General features: G+C 42.8%; 1 protein-coding gene across 2 annotated transcripts; it reads right to left on the bottom strand.

The window, feature by feature from the left end:
* Positions 1-2,064: 2,064 nt before the first annotated feature.
* On the bottom strand, positions 2,065-19,633 carry LOC118378336 (UPF0687 protein C20orf27 homolog). 2 transcript variants are annotated; one of them, XM_035765318.2, is made up of 6 exons: positions 19,466-19,633; positions 14,532-14,629; positions 9,850-9,989; positions 7,458-7,596; positions 6,731-6,856; positions 2,065-4,474 (listed from the first exon to the last, which is right to left on the bottom strand). In XM_035765318.2, the coding sequence occupies exons 2-6, from the start codon at positions 14,548-14,550 to the stop codon at positions 4,374-4,376; spliced, it is 525 nt and encodes a 174-aa protein (XP_035621211.1). In that variant the 5' UTR covers positions 14,551-14,629; positions 19,466-19,633; the 3' UTR covers positions 2,065-4,373. The 2 variants fall into 2 exon arrangements, with proteins under 2 accessions (XP_035621211.1, XP_035621210.1); XM_035765317.2 differs by having other exon boundaries at positions 19,441-19,591.
* Between the last annotated feature and the right edge of the window lie 887 nt (positions 19,634-20,520).

Below are 20,520 nucleotides of genomic sequence, written 5' to 3'. Positions count from 1 at the left end.
TTCAAAATGTTAAAATGTCAACGATGAATGAAAACATTGTATGTACTCAATATTTAATCAAAGCAATTGGCTAAATATGTGCGTTTGTAGTCTTAAATGTCAATGTTTGCACTTATAGGTTAGAGCAGTGGATGCATTAAAGAGAGATGTAGGCTACGATGACCAAATCAAAAATCAAATCGTATTTGTCAGGAGCCAAATACAACAGGTGTAGACTACTGTGAAATGCTTAGTTACTTAGAGCCCTTTTCCCAACAATGCAGAGTTAAAAAGAACATTAGCTTATAAAAATAGAAAGACAAACATAACAATAACAGGTCCTATTGAATAGTAATGATATACTAATCAGATGTAAAGAAGGCAAACGATGATTGGTTTACTGTTGAACAATCAAAAGTCTAATACAAATGTAATATGTTTGTGATAATCCCGATCGCATTTCTACATGGCAACCTAAACACTTTCATTTACTTCAATGACAAATGCTTTGTTCCTCGGTCCTTCGTTTGATTTGCATATGTCATCACGAGAGTCCAGAGGTGGGTCCTGTTTTATTTCACCTTTATTTAACCAGGTAGGCCAGTTGAGAACACGTTCTCATTCACAACTGTGACCTGGCCAAGATAAAACTAAGCAGTGAGACAGACAAAAACAACAGAGTTAACAAACAAACATACAGATTTATAATTCACTATGCAACATATTGAGGGGTGGGGGGAAGATACCTACCGGAGGCCTATACCTTAGTTCAGCGATGTACCGCTGTTGACGCAGTGACTCACATGGTTTTTGAAGCATACTGTCTTTTATGATCAGTAACAATGTGTTATATCTCTAGAGAGAAGGGGGAATGGTTTATAACCTACTATGTGTAATGCGATCATGTCTGTTGAGTGGCTCATTAGTACATTGCCAATCATTTTGGCCAATTTATCATTTTTCTAAAGCACTTCTTAATGTTGAGAGCTAATGAATTGCTCAGTGCCCACTGACAACTAGTGCACACAACGGTGCGAGGGAGAGAAAGGTTCCTCCCAATTCTCCACCCTCCTCACAAAGTGTACACCTGCACACTAACCCTTGTGGATTTAAACACTTTTAAATTGGTGTAAGAATTGTCGAGGTAGTTTCCACCATTGTTAACTTACATCCATGATGGGAGTGTGCAAGTGCGCACTTTGGGAGAAGGGTGGAGATTCAGGACAAAGCTTCTAGAGACACCCCCCCCCTCCCCCTACAACACACACAATGGGGGAAGTTCCGAGTTCCGTCCTGGTTTCCTATCACACTGGCCTCGTCTGTTCCACGGCGGCTGGGTGGGGAGACGGAACAAGGAACTAGAACCGCTATAAAAAAACAAACAGCGCACAGCCACGGGGACACAAACAATGGACTCTCTGTGGCCATGTCAACTAAGGGGACTGACTTAACTGTGTGTGTGTGTGTGCTAAGGGAATAGTAGCCCCATGTCACCTGAAGGTACATAGATCATGTTTTACAATCCCTTGTCCCATATGCTGGATTGAGAAGTAATGCATTTAAAACATTTACCTCTGACATTGGAAGTCAAGTTGGTCATTCAACCATAACATAAAAAGGAGACTGTCATGTCCAGGGGATGGAATCAGTCGTGTCTCGGGTCCAGCTGCTAGTTATGGTTGAGTCGGAAACAGAACATAAGCAGCCATGAAGCACTGGCCAGTCTTTTATAGTAGAGGAACAAAGAGTTCTCTCTCTCTCACACACACACCCTGTTTGCAGGCTTTTCATCTGTGGTTTCCAGCAGCAGTGCAGGTTGTGTTGTGATTAGGACTTAGCCAGGGACACAAGAAGAAAACAGAGGTGAAAAAGAGATGACGGGTCTTAGAGAAAGGGTCAGTCGATTCCGACTTTACACCTAATTGGTGTCTGTTACATTATTACCCACTATAGCCCATGTGAGACACCATAAACGGCAGAGCATCGTTGTGTCCTGTAGTTCCATTCAACAGAACACAGTGATGTAACAGCAAGGACTGCCCTCTAGCAGAAAATCACCTGAGTTACGCAAGGGTAAAACAAAAATTCACAATTAAACACAAACTTTATTAGTTCAGGTGGGCGTTCACACTTCAGCAGACAAAGGTGCTCAACAACAATAACAAAAATTCAGGAGAATAAGCTTAAACTTCCAAAAGGACTCATTTGAAGTCGAATGAAGTTGGAGCACTAAACAATTTCATTTTATTTTAAATCTGACATTGATTTATTGTCAGCTTGACATCCACCTGTTCACATCGCATAGAATGGATTAAAGTGAGCTAAAATAAATACAGCCCTGCTTTTTTGTTGTTGAGTGCTCTAACTTATTTCTACCTCAAATCAGTCCTTTTGGAAGTTTTTCTTGATAAGCACTTAAACTTTGTTTTATGGCATAAGAAAAGAACAGAGACCATAGTAGCAAACACCAATGAAGGAACATGTATTGTATATCGACTGACAAAATGCCACACCCCCCTAGTAAAGTAACCCCTCAGTACCCAACAACCAGAGCTGGGGTCAACTCCATTTCCATTCCAGTCAACTCAGAAAGTAAACTGAATTCCTATTCCACATTTTCCTAATTGAAAAGAACTGGAATTTCAAATGTACTTCCTGAGTTGAAATGGAATTGACCCCTACCCTGGAGCATGGATTTAGTATGGACACCATAACAACAAGGTATAACTAAGACATTAGAGCCTATTATACAAACGATATAAAGGTTCTCCTCAATTAAGGCCGAACACAGTTAACACATGAAGATTTGTCTGATATAAAAATAATAATATTTAAACAGGGCTTTGTCCGTTTAGCTATGTGAAATTAGGATATGTTTTATGCTAGATACTTGACATTCTTATTGGATCGGAATATACATTTACAATGACAAGCTATTGACAGTAAACAGTGACTACTAAACTATTAGGTTGCAATGAGTGTATGAGTGCTCAGAGAAGATGGTGAGGGCTTTGGGGGTAGATAAAGAGTAAGAGTTACTAGTTGTTGGCAGATTCATGGTGGGCTAACAACCAAAATGTTTGTCTTTTATTTCTTCTTGTTGCCTCAAATATATTAAAAGAGCAAAAAACAACTGGCAATCTAATTTGAGTGTGGATTTACTACCAATGGTACTGATGGCGCCAATCTTTAATATTTTATAAATATACATGAAATGTTTTGTAGATATAAAAATTATCTTGGAAGGCTGAGCTATCATTGATCCACTAAAGTCCAAAATCTTTTAACTCCTGAAGGGGAGATAATTGATAGATAGGATAGTACGGGACAGAAGGCAGTTGTTGATGGTAAAAGCTGTACAGCAACGTAGGCACTTGCGACTGATTAATAGCGTATAATTCTTTCATTTAAAAATGTCCTTTTGAATCCCTATTCACCTTTGGATTCAGATGAGAGGGATAATTTTAGTGTTTTTTGTCGCCCCCTATTGGTACAGTTGAGTTTAGGCTGGGTGAAATGGTCTGGATTCATTACGTGAACTTTGTTGCCCCCTAAAGGTTTACTCAGAAAACACATTCTAAATAACATAGGGGCAGGTAGGCAGTGGAATGGCATGGGCAGTTGGATAGCGCATTATCACAGTACTAACAACAGTACTTCGTACATATGCATTTCAGGTATGTTGACTATACTGAACAAAAATATAAACGCAACATTTAAAGTGCTGGTCCCATGGTTCATGAGCTAAAATAAAAGACACCAGAACTTTTCCAGACGCAAAAAAAGCATCTCTTACATTTTGTGCACAAACTTGTTTACATCCATAGTGATCATTTCTCCTTTGCCAAAATAATCCATCCACCTACAGGTGTGGCATATCAAGAAGCTGATTAAACAGCATGATCATTATCTTTTTTATTTAAGGTATCTGTGACCAACATATCTGGATTTCTAGTCGTGAAATACATAGATTAGGGCCTAATGAATTTATTTGATTTCCTTATAAGAACTGTAACTGAAATTGTTACATTTATATTTGTGTTCAGTATAGTTGAGGGAAGCTCAATAGTGATCGGATCACATTGGACTCGCTTTTTAAAAAAAAAGGTGTTGATGCTTGTTTGTTTTACTTTTGAAGCAAGGTAAGATTTTATTTGTTTACTTGTATGCGTTGTGTGCTGCAATTCAGCTTTTAGTGGCCAAGTACGGCCTGAATGTAAAATTAAAAACCCAGACTACTACTTAAAATAACTTCTATACATTTCCTAATTTAATCCTCCTTTAGGACCATAACATCTTGAAATGGTCAGGGATCGTTTGAAGTACAGTGGATGTTGAATTTGAATACATGTGGCATGGTCTTTTGTGTGTGTGTGTGTGTCACATTGTCTGGTTTAGTCAAATCCTTGCCAGTCACTCTGTTCAGAGTCATACTCCAGCTCCACTCCCACACAACGCACTCCTTCCAACAACATGGGTGTACCATGGTGACGGTCTGAAAAACAGGGAGAGAAAGAAAGAGGGAGAGATAGCAACAGAAAATGAAAGAGAGCAAGAAAAAAAAAAAACATTAGTCTGTCTCTCAGAAATGGTTTAGTCCACAGCATCCAACCAGTGCCAGTGCGCTCTATTACAGTGTGGTAAAGTAGAGTGAGAGACTGTAAAGCCTTTGGGATTAAGCTGTAGGTTGATCCTTTTCCCGGCCTCGCCACGAACCCTTTCATACAACTATATCCCCTCCAGTCCTCTGCCTGCCTACAGATGTTCAAGTTCGGATCACCACTGTGGTTTTTGTCCCTAGTTGACACGAATAGCCTGTCAATCAGTACTTTTTTGTTGTTGCACTCTTCTAATTTAAAATACATAAATTACTGAAATCAGATAGATAAATATACAATAATTTTCTGTTGAAAGGAAATTAATGACAGGGTTTGTGTTAGGTTCCAAAGTGAATCATCATGACATAATTTATTCAAAGCTTCCAGACAGTGAAAGCAGTCGGAGTCCAAGTACAGTGTGTTACAGACAGAAAATGGCTCCAACTCAAGAGTCAGGAAGAAAGAACGGGATGCAGTGATTATAAAAAGTCAGCCATGTTCAATACAGTACAAGTATTTGACCAAATCATAGGCTCTCCACTAATGCGTGACTCATTCCGTTCTACTCAGGTGATCACAGCATCGCAGTGATCAGTGATGCTCTTAATTTAAACCGTGCTGCTCACACTCACCAGCAGGTGGCAGCAGCACACATGTGTTATCACAACCAGTCTCCTAGGTGCTAGACTGTTACTCAAGTGAACAACGCTGCAGCATTGCCTTGTTGTGCTTTCGGAAGACAATGACAAGATGGCTACAATAGAACTAAACTGATACTTTAGAAATTCTATTAGAAGAGGCAGTGGGTTTTCAGTACTGTTGCGTATTAATAATGAGGTAACTGCATGTAACTGACAAAATAATGTTAACACGAGTAAATGAGGGATACAAAGTGTATTGAAAGCAAGTGCTTCCACATAGGTGTGGTTCCTGAGTTAACTAAGCAATTAACATCCCATCATGCTTAGGACCATGTATAAAATGATGGGCAGGCGATTATTTTGGCCATAACGACAATGCCCCCATCCACAGGGCACTAGAGGTCACTGAATGGTTTGCTGAGCATGAAAACTATGTAAATCATATGCCCTGGCCGAATCAGTCACCAACTGAACACTTCTGGGAGATTCTGGAGCGGTGCCTGAGACAGCGTTTTCCACCCCCAATAAAACACCAAATTATGGAATTTCTCTTGTAATAATGATGTCGCATCCCTCCAATAGAGTTCCAGACACTTGTAGAATCTATGCCAAGGCACATTGAAGCTGTTCTGTCTCGTGGTGGCCCAACACCCTATTAAGACAGTATGTTCCTGTTTCCTTTATTTTGGCAGTTACCTGTACCTCTACAGGGCATATACTGCATGATACCACAACACAATCTGTTTTGATCAGAAAATATCCATTTTAGGAACGGGACATTGCATCACACTGGAAAGGAGGTTAAGTGATGCAATGGTTTCATATTGACCCATTTTATTTTTGATTTATTACCCTGTTTACTCCCCAAATTTGTGGTATCCAATTGGTAGTTGCAGGCTTGTCTCTGCAACTCCTGTACGGACTCGGGAGAGGCGAATGTCAAGCCGTGCGTCCTCCGAAACACAACCCAACCAAGTCGCACTGCTTCTTGACACAATGCCCGCTTAAACCGGAAGCCAGCCGCACCAACGTGTCAGAGGAAACACTGTATCCTGGCAACCGGTGTCAGCATGCACTGCGCCCAGCCAGCCACAGGAGTCGCTAGTGCACGATGGGACAAGGACACCCCTGCCGGCCAAACCCATCCCTAACCCGGACGACGCTGGGCCAATTGTGCGCCACCCCATGGGTTTCCCAGTCGCAGTGAAAGAGCCTGGACTCGAAACCCAGAATCTCCATATTGATCAATCTACACTAGGAACCAAACGGGGGGGGGCTACCCAATTTTGTCCAATAGACTTGTTTTTGTTGGACTAATGATTACAACCCAGATCATCCGAGCAGTGTGACTGAATTAAATACGACCTGGAATGCCCCCGCTGGTTTTGTTATGGGTGTGTAACATTAGATCTACCCTAGGGCACACAGAATACAGTAGGTCTCATTTAAAACCCAATAGGAGCGCATCATGCTCTTCCAGCATTATGATGAGGCTGGCCTCTGTGGTCTTACCCATGACGCGGGCGTGCACCTTGACCCCCACGCAGACGTCCTCCTGGCTCTCACTGACCAGCATCACCTCCTCACACAGCACCCCCTCCTGGTGGGCCATGTACTCACATGTCACTCTCAGACCACCTGAGGAGAGGGAGGGGGGGGGTAAGAAGGGCAAAAAGGCAGAAGGATAGGGAACACGTATACAGAGAACACACACATACACAGGGGAGCAAAATGTCAACCGGAGTGGGAAAACTCTGGGGTCAAACACATTAACACAACTGGCAAACACTACAAATAACACACACACAGTCCAAGTGGTCACAGAAAGGTCACCGGGATGGGTCACCGGGATGAAAGTAAAAGGTCATGGTTTTCCAGCAGATGGTGTAATGGAATGGAGCAACTCACTCAGCTCAATGCTAAAACAAACTACTGAAGCGTTGGAGTGAGTGGTAATAACCCTCATTACGAAATCCAGAAACTCCCTGAGGGATGTTAGCAAAACGGTTCAACATTTCAACATTTCCTTCCTTCAATTCGGATTCTGTCATGGACCGACACACTTTCAGTCTCTCCTGCACATTTGAGATGTACAGCTACTATAAAACATGACTGACATATGAAGGTCTGGCCAACCGGAGACTGGGCACAGATCAGTGGAACTTAAAAAGGGTTAGGGGGATTACACTACCGTTCAAATGTTTGGGATAACTTAGAAATGTCCAAGACTCGGACATACCCTCTGGTACAGGAGTGATATCAGTGATGCGGATATGGGGGTTGGGTACTGGAGCTGGAGACGCGTCCTTCCCCAGTGATGGAAGCTCCGGGAGGGTGAAGACAATCTCATACTTGTGCTGGGTCTTCAGGAAACCAACCTGATAGATATATAAATAAAAGAGGGAGTGAATATGAAAAAGGGCATGATGGGGTGGGGGGGCAAGCAAAAAAGCTGCAAGAGAAGAGAGAGAAAGTAAGAGCGGGAGAGAGAGTGAGCGCAAGAAAAAGATTTAGAGAGAAAACGAGAGAAAACGAGAGCGAGCGAAAGGGACCAAAGGATGACCCTCTGGCCGTGTCAAACAAGCCTCACATGACCCTCTGGCCGTGTCAAACAAGCCTCACATGACCCTCTGGCCGTGTCAAACAAGCCTCACATGACCCTCTGGCCGTGTCAAACAAGCCTCACATGACCCTCTGGCCGTGACATGACCCTCAAACAAGCCTCACATGACCCTCTGGCCGTGTCAAACAAGCCTCACATGACCCTCTGGCCGTGTCAAACAAGCCTCACATGACCCTCTGGCCGTGTCAAACAAGCCTCACATGACCCTCTGGCCGTGTCAAACAAGCCTCACATGACCCTCTGGCCGTGTCAAACAAGCCTCACATGACCCTCTGGCCGTGTCAAACAAGCCTCACATGACCCTCTGGCCGTGTCAAACAAGCCTCACATGACCTCTGCCGTGTCAAACAAGCCTGACCTCTGGCCGTGTCAAACAAGCCTCACATGACCCTCTGGCCGTGTCAAACAAGCCTCACATGACCCTCTGGCCGTGTCAAACAACAAACAAAAACAAGTGAGGGAGAAAAGAGTGAAAGAAACACAAAAACCCAGTGCTTTGATTAAATAGCTCTGCAGCATACCGTCTGTCTCCAGCCATCCCACACACTGACTACATCCCACCACATTTGATTTAAACAAGCCCGTTGGGTTAGGTTACACCCCCCTCCCCCCACACGTTTCCATGGCAACCCAGTGGTTCCAAGGAGGCAGCAGAGAACTTCAGACACGCGGCACATTCACCGCTGTCGTCTGTCTGGTGGACCTCACTTCCCACACCGGGGAAGCAGAATCAAAGGGCCGTCTGAACCGCAGCACAGTCACACTACACGCCCACGACTACAGTGCTATGCTGCAAAGAGTTCCCTGATCCACAGTCATCCTCTGGTAAACAGGAGGGGAGAGGACTGGCATAGTTGGGACTGAATCTTCAGAACAGACACAGAAGATTAGCAGAGATGAGAGAGAAACTCGCCTCCTCCCCTTTGTTGTCATACAGGTTTAGGGTTGCAAAATTCAGGAACTTTTAATAAATTCCCTGGTTATCCCGAAATCCCGGTTGGAGGATTTGAGGAATAAGGAGAGAATAAGCAGGAAATCCAGAATCCTCTAACAAAGATTTCTGGTAAATCAGGGAATTTATTGGAAGTTGCTGGAATTTTGCAACCCTATAAAAAAAAGGTTCACCTCATAGTTCAAAATGGCAAGAAAAGAAGGATGGCTGGGAGACCACTGGAGATTGAGGGGAAACATTTTGGATAATCCTAGCTCTCTGGGTGTGCCGTTTTGATAACTCTTACACGGAACCCAAACCGACTGCGCGCATAAATGTATTTTGTCCCCCCACACCAAACACAATCACGACACGCAGGTTAAAATATCAAAACAAACTCTGAACCAATTACATTAATTTGGGGACAGGTCAAAAAGCATTAAACATTTATGGCAATTTAGCTAGCTAGCTTGCACTTGCTAGCTAATTGGTCCTTATTTAGCTAGCTAGCTTGCATTTGCTAGCTAATTGGTCCTATTTAGCTAGCTTGCTGTTGCTAGCTAATTTGTCCTGGGATATAAACATTGAGTTATTTTACTTGAAATGCACAAGATCATCTACTCCGACAATTAATCCACACATAAAATGGTCAACCAAATCGTTTCTAGTCATCTCTCTTGCTTCCAGTCTTTTTCTTCTCTTGACTTTATATTGCAATTGGCAACTTTCATAAATTCGATGCATTACCGCCACTGAACTTGTTCGTCTATCATTCACCTACATGGGTATAACCAATGAGGAGATGGCACGTGGGTACCTGCTTCTATAAACCAATGAGGAGATAGGAGAGGCGGGACTTCCACCACGTTCAGCATCACAAATAGAACTAACTTCTATTTTAGCCCGTGGCAATGCAGACACTTGTTGGCGCACGCGAGCAGTGTGGGTGCAATAATTGAATAATATAGATTTCTAAATTTATTTTGCAACACACACAACGCGAGCGGTGTAGTCAGGGTATTATGATCATTTTCACGTCAGACATGTTAAATTATTTAATCCAAAACCCAAACCCACCTTGACCATAAAGTTCCCGTCAGGCTGAGGAATCACCATGACGACAGAGTCGTGGAGCTTCTCATCAAAGTGGACATGGGACGGCGTTCCGGCAGCTGGCTCTTCTGAGAAACCAACTCCTCCCGCCTTTGCTGCGGAGCCTGAAGAGGGAGAGAGCAACTAACTTGTTACACACACAAATGGTAAGGGACTCTGGTACAACAGTTTCCAATGGGAACAACATTCTTATGCCAGTGACACTCAATGAGTGGTTAGTGGCTATAAAAACAAAAAATCTAAGAAAAATCAAAGAAATCACAAAAAAAATAAGCTGGAAAGAAATCAAAGGGAGAAAAACATGGCATCTTGAACTTTGAGTGTTAAATCGACTTCATTTCAGTCATTTGAATGCCTCTTCAAAATGTCTGATCACTCTTAAAAGCAATAGTAACTAAATATATTTGTAATCATGGAAGGAAAACACATTTTTCAGGAAGAAGATTGAGGATTTGATATGAGGTAAAGAGTAATAAAGAAAATACCTATCCCTTATCCAATACTGTAGAATGCCCTGCAGTCATAAGATAAACAACATTATTGTCCATTAAACATTCATAAAATGGACATTTAAAGGAAACTACCGGTCAGAGCATTTGGAGATGGAACAGACAAAATGGTATTCTAGAAGATACTGATATAATAGATCTCTACCACTGTCTCTCGTGGCTATGGTCAAAACTAGTGCACTATATAAGGAATAGGGTGCCATTTGGGACACAGACCAGGTTTGTTTGAATGCCTTGTGGAACACATTAGATCCCTGATCTTTTGAAATGCTGTACCTTGACAGTCCCTCTGGGATACATTGTCACAGTATCATCATATTCATCAACATTTATATCTCATTTCATTTCCCTTTAAAAAGAGTGATGTGTATCTACAGCATTTATTCCCATTGCCTTGCTTGGGTTAATCCCATCTGGGTCAAGAAGATAAGAGTTTAGGAGTTACAGGCACTGTGATTGTATTTCTTTAATAACATTGTGAGTCAGAATTTCATTAGGCAGCGGGTGGCTGTTTAGATTAAAATGATATAAAAAAAAAGATAAAGATATGAGGAGGAAATATAAACCTTGAACTTAATCAACTTTACAGTTGCATGGTTTCATACCAGTGCCTTCAGAAAGTATTCACACCCCTTTTTCCCCCCACACTTTGTTGTGTTACAAAGAGGGATTTAAATGGATTTAATTGCAATTCTGTCAACGATCTACACAAAATACTAATGTCAAAGTGGAAGAAAAATGTGAACATAAAACAAAAAATGGAAATGAAAATACTAATAGATCTTGATTAGATTAGTATTTAAACCCCTCAGTACATGTTAGAATCACTATTCGTAGCGATTACAGCCGTGAGTCTTTCTGGGTAAGTCTAAGAGCTCTGTAAACCGGGAGTACACAATATTTGCCCATTACTCTAAAAAAAATGAAGCTTTTTCGAGTTGGTTGTTGATCATTGCTAGACAGCCATTTTCAAGTCTTGCCATAGATTTAAGCCAGAATGTCTTCGCATTCTAGAAATCGCCGGAGAGGGAGGCAAATCCAGACTCATCGTGGAGAAGAAAAGTTGGTTGGACTGAGCGATATGGATGGCTAGCCAGGCAATATTCTCAGTTTACTCAGACAACTAATGTACAGTATATAAAGTAAATTCATTTTGCCGACCCCACCGACACAGACACAGACTTTGAATACCAAAAGATCTGGCTCATATGGTGTCGGTAATATGGGTCAGAGCATTTGACCTGGTTGGTCTAGAAGCAAGCCGTTTTCATTGTAATGTTGAAACCATGACGCTAACACATCTGCACTCGCTGGTTTCTCTAGGGCACTCGGAAACATGGGTAGAGCGCCTAGGAGATTATTTTTTTTTCATAGCCGCACACCGCCGCCAAAATAGAACTCCTTGTCACACAGCAAAATATTTTTGTTGATTATGCAATCAATTTGGTCACACTTTTACAGCCCTGAGGTGAGTCAGAGTATATCTGTGTCCACTCCAGTCTGAAGACTACCCACTATGCTACACTAGTTGAAAGGATTTGTGGATTCAGACAATGCTGAGAGAGATCCACAGGCTTTCAAACAAGACCATTTGTTAATCCACATTCTCTGGACACTAGCCCAGACAGTGAACTGGACTGGACAATGTGCTGGCTAGATACCAGGCTTGGGTTCAAATAGTATTGGTTCTTTCAAATACTTGGAAGCATTAGATTGAGCCTGTTTTTTTAGAGTCAGGTGGGCAGGGGTTTGTACTTTTGAGGCCATTTCATTGATTCCATAGTGCCAGGCAAACTCAGTCAAGTGTGGCTGAAGTGTTTTGAAAAAAAATAAAACATATATAGACACTATTTGAACCCAGGTCTCTTAGCTGCTGAACACCCAAGGCCTGTTACATCTACTACAGTGCAGTCTACAGTACAGGAGCTGGCTTCTCGGTCTGGTAGTCATAATCTTGCTATCTTTTTCCCCTCTCTCAATCTACATCTGTTGGTCTGGGTTTGGATCATCGTTTCTCTCCTAGTCCTCTCTATAACCTGTCCTTTCACTACCCCCTCCATCTTTGTCTGCGTCTCTTTCTCTGCATGTCCCGTCCCCCCCAGGCGGGTCAGTGCTCGGCACAACACTTTAAACAAAGATCGATCACTAACTTGGTCTGATAACCATGGTAACAGACTCCATTGGGCTTGTATCTCCAAGTTCAGTTCCCTCTTCCAGCCCTTGCTATTTCTTTCTCCCCAAGGACCAAATTAAACTCACACACACCCCACGCTTTCGCTCTCTCGCTCCCTGTGAAAGCGGCTACATCCCAGACACATGAAAAATACATTGAAGCGAAAACAAATAAGATGTAAATCTACACTCTCATTCAGCAGCCTAATTAAAGTGAGAACAAAGACCCAGGGAAAGGAGAGTGCTTTGTGTGCCGAAACAAAGCCTCCAATCTCCACTGGGGGGGAAAGAGACGTATTAATGACAGTGAAAAAAAGTGTTATCACTTTTAGTCCGTCTCCCAGGTGCTGTTCTCTTGCTGTGTTTCTATGAGGATCCCTGAACACTTCCTGCCTATCTGTCATGTGCAACATATTCGTTCACACTGAGTCACACACACTTCAGACTCGATTCAAACAAGTCCACATTGTGTTTTCCCCCATGTTTCCCCTAAAAATGCATTCTTCCAAAGACTGTAAATTGATGCTTCTAGTTCAGGAGAATAAGCTGTAGTTTGTGTGCATTGTAAACAAAGACATTTCATACAGAAACATTGCCATGTCGGGGTTGGATTGCCATGTCGGGGTTGGATTGCCATGTCGGGGTTGGATTGCCATGTCGGGGTTGGATTGCCATGTCGGGGTTGGATTGCCATGTCGGGGTTGGATTGCCATGTCGGGGTTGGATTGCCATGTCGGGGTTGGATTGCCAGGTCTTATTCTCATCTTGCAAGGGGGTTTCCTGTACCCTTCCCACCCATCTCTTCTTTAAATTACACACACTAAGTAAGCATTTGTATACTGTAGTGATGTTAAAACAGTGAGGGGGAGAAAGGTGGGGGAGAGAGAAAGGAAGAGAGGAATTTTGGAGGCTCCCTGTTTGATAGCGAATTTGAGAAGTGATACAATTATATTTTTAGCATATCCCACTCTCCCTGACACACCCTCAGAGAGTGGGGTCCCAGCCCAGGGTCTGCCATTATCAACAGCAACCCTGGAGGAATTAGGGTCAAAGTGCCTTGGACTCGGTCCAGTAACCGAAAGGTGTCAAATCTGTCTGCCCAACACTCTAACCGCTAGGCTACCTGCTGCCCCTGGCTTTGAGAGGTGTGAAAGTAGGAGGGAGAGGCTGGAGAGTTCTATGAAGACTGATGGAAACCTGATCCAGACATCAATGTCTGCCAACCCTTGGGAGGCTATAGGGCAGGGTTCATCAACTAGATTCAGCCGTGGAACAATTTTTTCTTGAGGGGATGGTCAGGGGGCCGAAACATAATTACAAATAATTTGTAGAATGCAAATGGACCGCAAGAAACCCAAACAGATATAATATTTCACTAAAACAGAATAATTTCAAACTTTGTCTCTCTGTTACGCGTGGAAATAAAATCACTTGGAGCGGATTTCCTGGTGTTAACAGTATTATGTCCAACAATGAAAATAAAATGTAAAAACCATCCACGGGACATATTCGGGCAGCAGGCTTCCAGTTTGGGACCCTGCTATTGGAGTTGTTTCTGGACAGGGTTCATGTGGAGGAAGAACAAGCTTAGGTAATAAAGAATGATATACTACAGTACCCATAATGCTCTGTAACCATATGCGTTTTTATCCACCTAAAGACGTTGGCAAGAGTAGGCAACTAGATTCAGCAGCTGGCCAATTTTTGGTCGGAGCAGATGGTCAGGGGGCCAGAACATATTCTTATAACTATGTCAACTGAAAAATTGGCCACAACTATGCCCAAAAATAAATCGCATTTGAAAATAACTAATTTCATACCTTGAACACATTGAGACATATGAGAGCTGCACTGTGTTTTGAATTGAAAGACATTTTAGAAATACCCATTATTGCCTTTAAAACCACATAACAGGGGAGAAGGGACAAGAGTCTATACAACAATATAATAGAAAAGGGTACTTACTCTTCCTAGCAGTAGCCATGCCAGGGTTGGTCCACAGACAGAGAGAGAACCCAACAGTCACAGCCTGGTCATCTCTATGGCCCAGCCACAAAATGACCCTGAGACACGAGAGAGGGAGAGAAACAAGAGAGAGAATAAAGAAGAGGTTTCAATGATAAAGGATTAACAGAAGAAGGGGAGGGCAACTAGGAAAGAGCTTAAAGCTAAAGAAAGGAGAAAGTCACAACTGTAATGAAATCAGGAAATAAATACTTCTGAAAGACGAGCTGGTATTTGTCTTTAATAAATCCTAGCCCCAGGTTACTAACTCTGTTCAAACGACGGCACCCAGCTGTGTGTGCCAGACTATCACCAAGGGAGAGGGCGGAGGCTCCCGACTGACTTAAATTAAAGAAAAACAAACATTCAAACGAGGATTCAATTAAAACCAAGGTGTCAGATGTTAAAATAAACCTTTTTCAGAGAAACTCAGGTTTCTGTGAAAGAAAGGACGAAATATAACCTTAACAAAAATCAAGGGAGGCATCTTAAAAAGATTGTTGAAAGATGCAGCACTCCTAGTGATTCCAATAACGTCAGGTGAGGGTCATACGAAGAAAAATGACAAGTTCCTCTGACTAACTGAAACCACTGGCCTGAAAAGAATGGACTGGTGACCAGTTGCAAGTTGGGTGTTTCACCATATTGTTATTGCCTGTTCATTCCAGTCAGTAGCTAAAGAGAGAGGCTGTTGGATTGTACCTTGGACGTTGCCACAATTGGAAGAGTACAAAGCCAAGAGATGTGCTTATTTACAATTCACCTTCAAAAAATACAAAATAATTGTGCCGGGGCCTCCCGAGTGGTGCATCGGTCTAAGGCACTAACTTGCAGTGCTAGAGGCGTCACTACGGACCCCGGTCCGATCCCAGGCTGTATCACAACCGACCGTAATCGGGAGTCCCATAGGGCGGCGCACAATTGGCTTTGCGTTGTCCACATAAAGGGAGGGTTTGGCCGGGGGGGGCTTTACTTGGCTCATCGCGCTCTAGCAACCTTGTGGTGGGCTGGGGGCCTGCAGGCTGTCCTCGCTCATCAGGTGAACGGTGTTTCCTCCGACACATTGTTGCGGCTGGCTTCCGGGATAAGAGGGCGGGTGTTAAGAAGCGCCGCTTGGCGGGTCATGCTTCGGAGGATGCATGACTCAACCTTCGCTTCCCGAGCTTATTGGGGAGTTGCAGCGATGAGACCAGATCGAAATTGGGTAGAAGGGGGAAAAAATACACATCTTTTATACCATGCCTTCGGAAAGTATTCAGAACACTTTTTACACTGTTAGGTTCTAAAATTGATTCAATTGTTACCCCCCCCCTTTTTTAAACCCAATACCCCATAATGACAAAGCAAAAACAGACTTAGAAATGTTTGCTAATTTATTAAACAAACTGAAATATCACATTTACATAATTATTCAGACCCTTTACTCAGTACTTTGTTGAAGCACCTCTGGCAACGATTACAGCCTCGAGTCTTCTTGGGTATGATGTTATAAGCTTGGCACACCTGTATTTGGGGAGTTTCTCCCATTCTTCTCGGCAGAACCTCTCAAGCTCTGTCAGGTTGGATGGGGAGCGTTGCTGCACAGCTATTTTCAGGTCTCTCCAGAAAAGTTAGATCGGGTTCAAGTCCGGGCTGTGGCTGTGGCTGGGCCACTCAAGAACATTCAGAAACTTGTCCAGAAGCCACTTCTGCCTTGTCTTGGCTGTGTGCTTCGTTGTTGTGTTGGAAGGTGAACCTTTGCCCCAGTCTGGGTTCCTGAGAGCTCTGGAGCAGGTTTTCATCAAGGATCTCTGTACTTTGCTCCGTTCATCTTTCCCTCGATCCTAACTACTCTCCCAGTCTCTGCCCCTGAAAAACATCCCCACAGCGTGATGCTGGCACCACCATGCTTCACTGTAGGGATGGTGCCAGCTTTTGCTTGGCATTCAGGCCAATTTTATCTTGGTTTTATTAGACCAGAGGGGCCTTTTGGCAAACTCCAAGCGGGCTCTTGTGCCTTTTACTGAGGAGTGACTTCCATCTGGCCACTCTACCATAAAGGCCTGATTGGTGGAGTGCTGCAGAGATGGTTGTCCTTCTGGAAGGTTCTCCCATCTACACAGAGGAACTCCGGAGCTCTGACCATTGGGATCTTGGTCACCTCCCTGACCAAGGCCCTTCTCCCCCGATTGCTCAGTTTGGCCGGGCAGCCAGCTCCAGGAAGAGTCTTGGTGGTTCCAAACTTCTTCCATTTAAAAATGGAGGTCACTGTGCTTCGGGACCTTCAATGCTGCAGACATTTATTGGTACCCATCCCCAGATCTGCACCTCAACACAATACTGTGTCGGATCTCTACGGACAATTCTTCAACCATATGGCTTGGTTTTTGCTCTGAAATGCACTGTCAACTGTGGGACCTCATATACCACAGGTTATTGCCAAGTTGTAGAAACATCAAGGATAATCAATGGAAACAGGATGCACCGGAGCTTAATTGAGTCTCATTGCAAAGGGTATGAATACTTACGTAAATAAGTATTATCAACATTTTCTAAAAACCTGTTTCTGCTTTGTCATTATGGGGTATTGTGTGTAGATTGCAGAGGACATTTTTACTTCATCCATTTTAGAACAATGCCATAGTGGAACAAAATGTGGAAAAAGTTAAAGGGTATGAATCATTTCTGAAGGCACTGTAAAGAAGAATTGAATAATGGTAAGTGATCTACTACAGCAAACATTTTGTTTGCTATAGACAGACAGGCTTTTACCATGTCTTGTAGCCAAGTTATATTACCAGAGCAACAGAGGCCTGATACATTCCAAGAGGACTTCTGCTCCCTGACACATTTAAACATTTGGAACAGTGAGTAAGAACAACTCCCTCGCAGGAGATCAAGGACCCCTAGAACCACTTTAGGTTTGAACCCAGTTGTCTATAGGTTCAAAAAGTCTGGGAAAGAAACACTACCTCCTTCTACAAAGAAGGAAGAAGCATCCTAGAGGGAGGTTATTAAAAATATGACATGTCCATTAACAGAAACGCTTGCACACATAGATTGCCTTGTATCTTAACTCATGCCTGATTTGCACTATAGGGCTGAACCAAGCTATACTGGGCTGGCCTGGTTATGCATCCACCAAAGCTGCTGGAAGCGTGCAATGTGAAAGGAAAACAGAGCCAGCATGGTGAGGTTCAGGTCAGCTTAAAATATATATATAATAAACCCAACATGTAACAAAGATTGTACAGTTCATAAAAGGAAATCAGTCAATTGAAATGTATTCATTAGACCCTAATCAATGGATTTCACATGACTGGGTATACAGATATGTATCGGTTGGTCACAGATACCTTAAGACAAAACAAAAAGTAGGGGCGTGGATCAGAAAACCAGTCAGTATGTGGTGTGACCAGCATTTTCCTCATGCAGCGCAACACATCTTCGCATAGAGTTGATCAGGCTGTTGACTATGGCCGGTGGAATGTAAAGTAATGGGTCCAGATTGTCTGGGATATTGGTGTTGATGTGAGGCATGACCAGCCTTTCAAAGCATTTCATGGCTACAGATGTGCGTGCTACGGGGCGATAGTCATTTAGACAGGTTACCTTGGCATTCTTGGGCACAGGGACTATGGTGGTCTGCTTGAAACATGTAGATATTAGAGACTGGGTCAGGGAGAGGTTGAAAATGTCAGTGAAGACACTTGCCAGCTAATACTCTGAGGATGCATCCTGGTAATCTGTCTGGCCCTGCGGCCTTGCGAATATTCACCTGTTTAAAGGTCTTACTGAAATCGGCTACGGATAGAGTCATCACACAGTCATCCAGAACATTTGGTGATCTCAGTCATGATTCAGTGTTGCTTGACTCAAAGCAAGCATAGAAGGTATTTAGCTTGTCTGATAGGCTTGCGTCACTGGACAGCTGGTGACTGGGTTTCCCCTTTGTAATCAGTGAATGTTTACAAGCCCCGCCATGTCCGCTGAGCAGCAGAGCCAGTGTGGTAGGATTTGATCTTGGTCCTGTATTGACGCTTTGCCTGTTTGATGGTTCGTCCGAGGGCTAAGCAGGATTTCTTATAAGCGTCCGGATTAGTACCTGCGGCTCTCCAGGAACAGGGATGTCTACCCACCCCTGAGCTTGGCTGATGTAAAGGTTTTGAGGAAAAAACACTTATACAGTAGCCTATAGATTTATGTAAACATGTGAATGTGTTGTAGTTCATCCTATGAACTACTAATAATGTATTCTATTCAAACCAATATCACAATGAGAGAGATACAGTGCAAGCTGCTCTCAACATCACATTCTGCAGTGGACATAGCATGACACCAAGAGTGCCATATGCCAACCGAGACAGCTTACAGCCCCTAGGTTCAAGTAGATTTTTGGCCCTAGTACTACACAGCTGATTTAAATAACCAACTCATCATCACGTTGATTATTTGAATCAGCTGTGTAGTGCAAAGGCAAAACATGCACTTGGAGGGTCCCGGAACCGAGTTTGGGGAATCCTGCTCTGGGCTACAAACCGTCTCAGCTGGGGGCAGGAACAAATCACTCATGCTACCAGTGACTCTATTAAGACTCACTTGAAATTAGCTCAGTCTAACATTACTAGTTACCTTATCCATTTGGTAGATTTACGTTGCTAAATTACGTTAAATATAAATTGAGTTAAGTGCAACAGTAAAAACCTCGCATTTCTGCAAAGTTTAGCCTATAGTCTAATATTTTGAGAATATACGACTACGTCCTGTAACGAGTTTGAACCTGCTTGTCTCGATACTTGCTGCCTCGTTGCCCTCGCAGTACAATAACAAAAAGTTCAAACTGTGCTTACGCTCCGGCAACTGCAGTAAACAGCATGGAAATATTTCTCACCTTATTTCGCTCATCAAGAACTCACCTTTCTTGCAATTGAGGCTAAATGCACACGCTGCAACCAGGTAGTGTTCTATTGTCGGTTGTATCCAAATCAAGGATAGGCCAAGGAATATGGGTCCACAGAAAATGAATAAACAGTAGAATGAACACCCACCGTAGATACGCATCCACTCCCCCTTGGTCATCACTAGTTAGCACAGCCACAAAGTCGTTACTCGCCTATTTCTAGAATTTATCTTCTTAAAATCTGATTTTGATTATAACCGTAACCTTAATCGCACTGCTAATTGTACGTCTAACTTTAAAATACGACCAAAAATCTAATTTTTGTAACCAATTTTGAGTTTGTGGCTGAAGAATTTCACTTTGTGGCTGGGTTATTTAGTGGAAACCACTCCCCTTTCGTTGGATTAATTTCTACCTCCAATTTCCGCATTGGTTACGTGATTTACTATCCAATTCTGGAGATATCTGGATCTAAATTACAGCGTTTGGCAATGTTGTTTATGTTCGTGTAAACAATCAAATGTTAAACACACATAAGGCATATCTACAGTAAGAAATGTCACAGACGGTTGGGTCGAGTACATTTCAGGGGTTTTTCTCTTTCCACTCACCACTAAAATACATTAATGTTATGATGTCGCCACATTGTGGCCACTTTAAGTGTAGCTGAAGTGAGGAGGAGAATCAGCTACTTTTGGAGGACAGCGGAAGTTAATAATTATTATTGTTGTTATTATTATTCTAATATATTTTTTAACAACGCCTCACTGCTCTTGGTCTTTAACAGATGTCAGAGATAGAAAGGCTTTTATATATTTCAAAATGACATCCTATGGGCCCAGGGACCAATCACAATGAATAGCCTACAAAATAAAACATGATGTGAATGGTTAATTCAGTTGCAGAAATCTGATCAATATTTGACATCGGCGGATCAGGTTTAGTGTTAACTAATGGGATATGTAAACACAAGCTGTAGCTGCACTTACCTGACAGCCAGGTGCCATTTGGCTAAATAAATGTAACAGAACTTTCAATCATCATGAGAGAAAGAGCATTTCATTTCAAGTA

The sequence above is a fragment of the Oncorhynchus keta genome, chromosome 35 (genome assembly GCF_023373465.1).
Source record: "Oncorhynchus keta strain PuntledgeMale-10-30-2019 chromosome 35, Oket_V2, whole genome shotgun sequence".
NCBI lineage: Eukaryota > Metazoa > Chordata > Actinopteri > Salmoniformes > Salmonidae > Oncorhynchus > Oncorhynchus keta.
The sequence above is the reverse complement of the archived record's forward strand: the minus strand, read 5'-3'. Positions and strand labels throughout refer to the sequence as shown.

Coding starts and splice junctions, on each gene's coding strand:
- LOC118378336 (XM_035765317.2), bottom strand. Junction 7,597..9,849: donor ACGGGAACTTTATGGTCAAG/GTGGGTTTGGGT, acceptor TATATCTATCAG/GTTGGTTTCCTGAAGACCCA. Junction 6,857..7,457: donor TATCACTCCTGTACCAGAGG/GTATGTCCGAGT, acceptor CCCTCTCCTCAG/GTGGTCTGAGAGTGACATGT.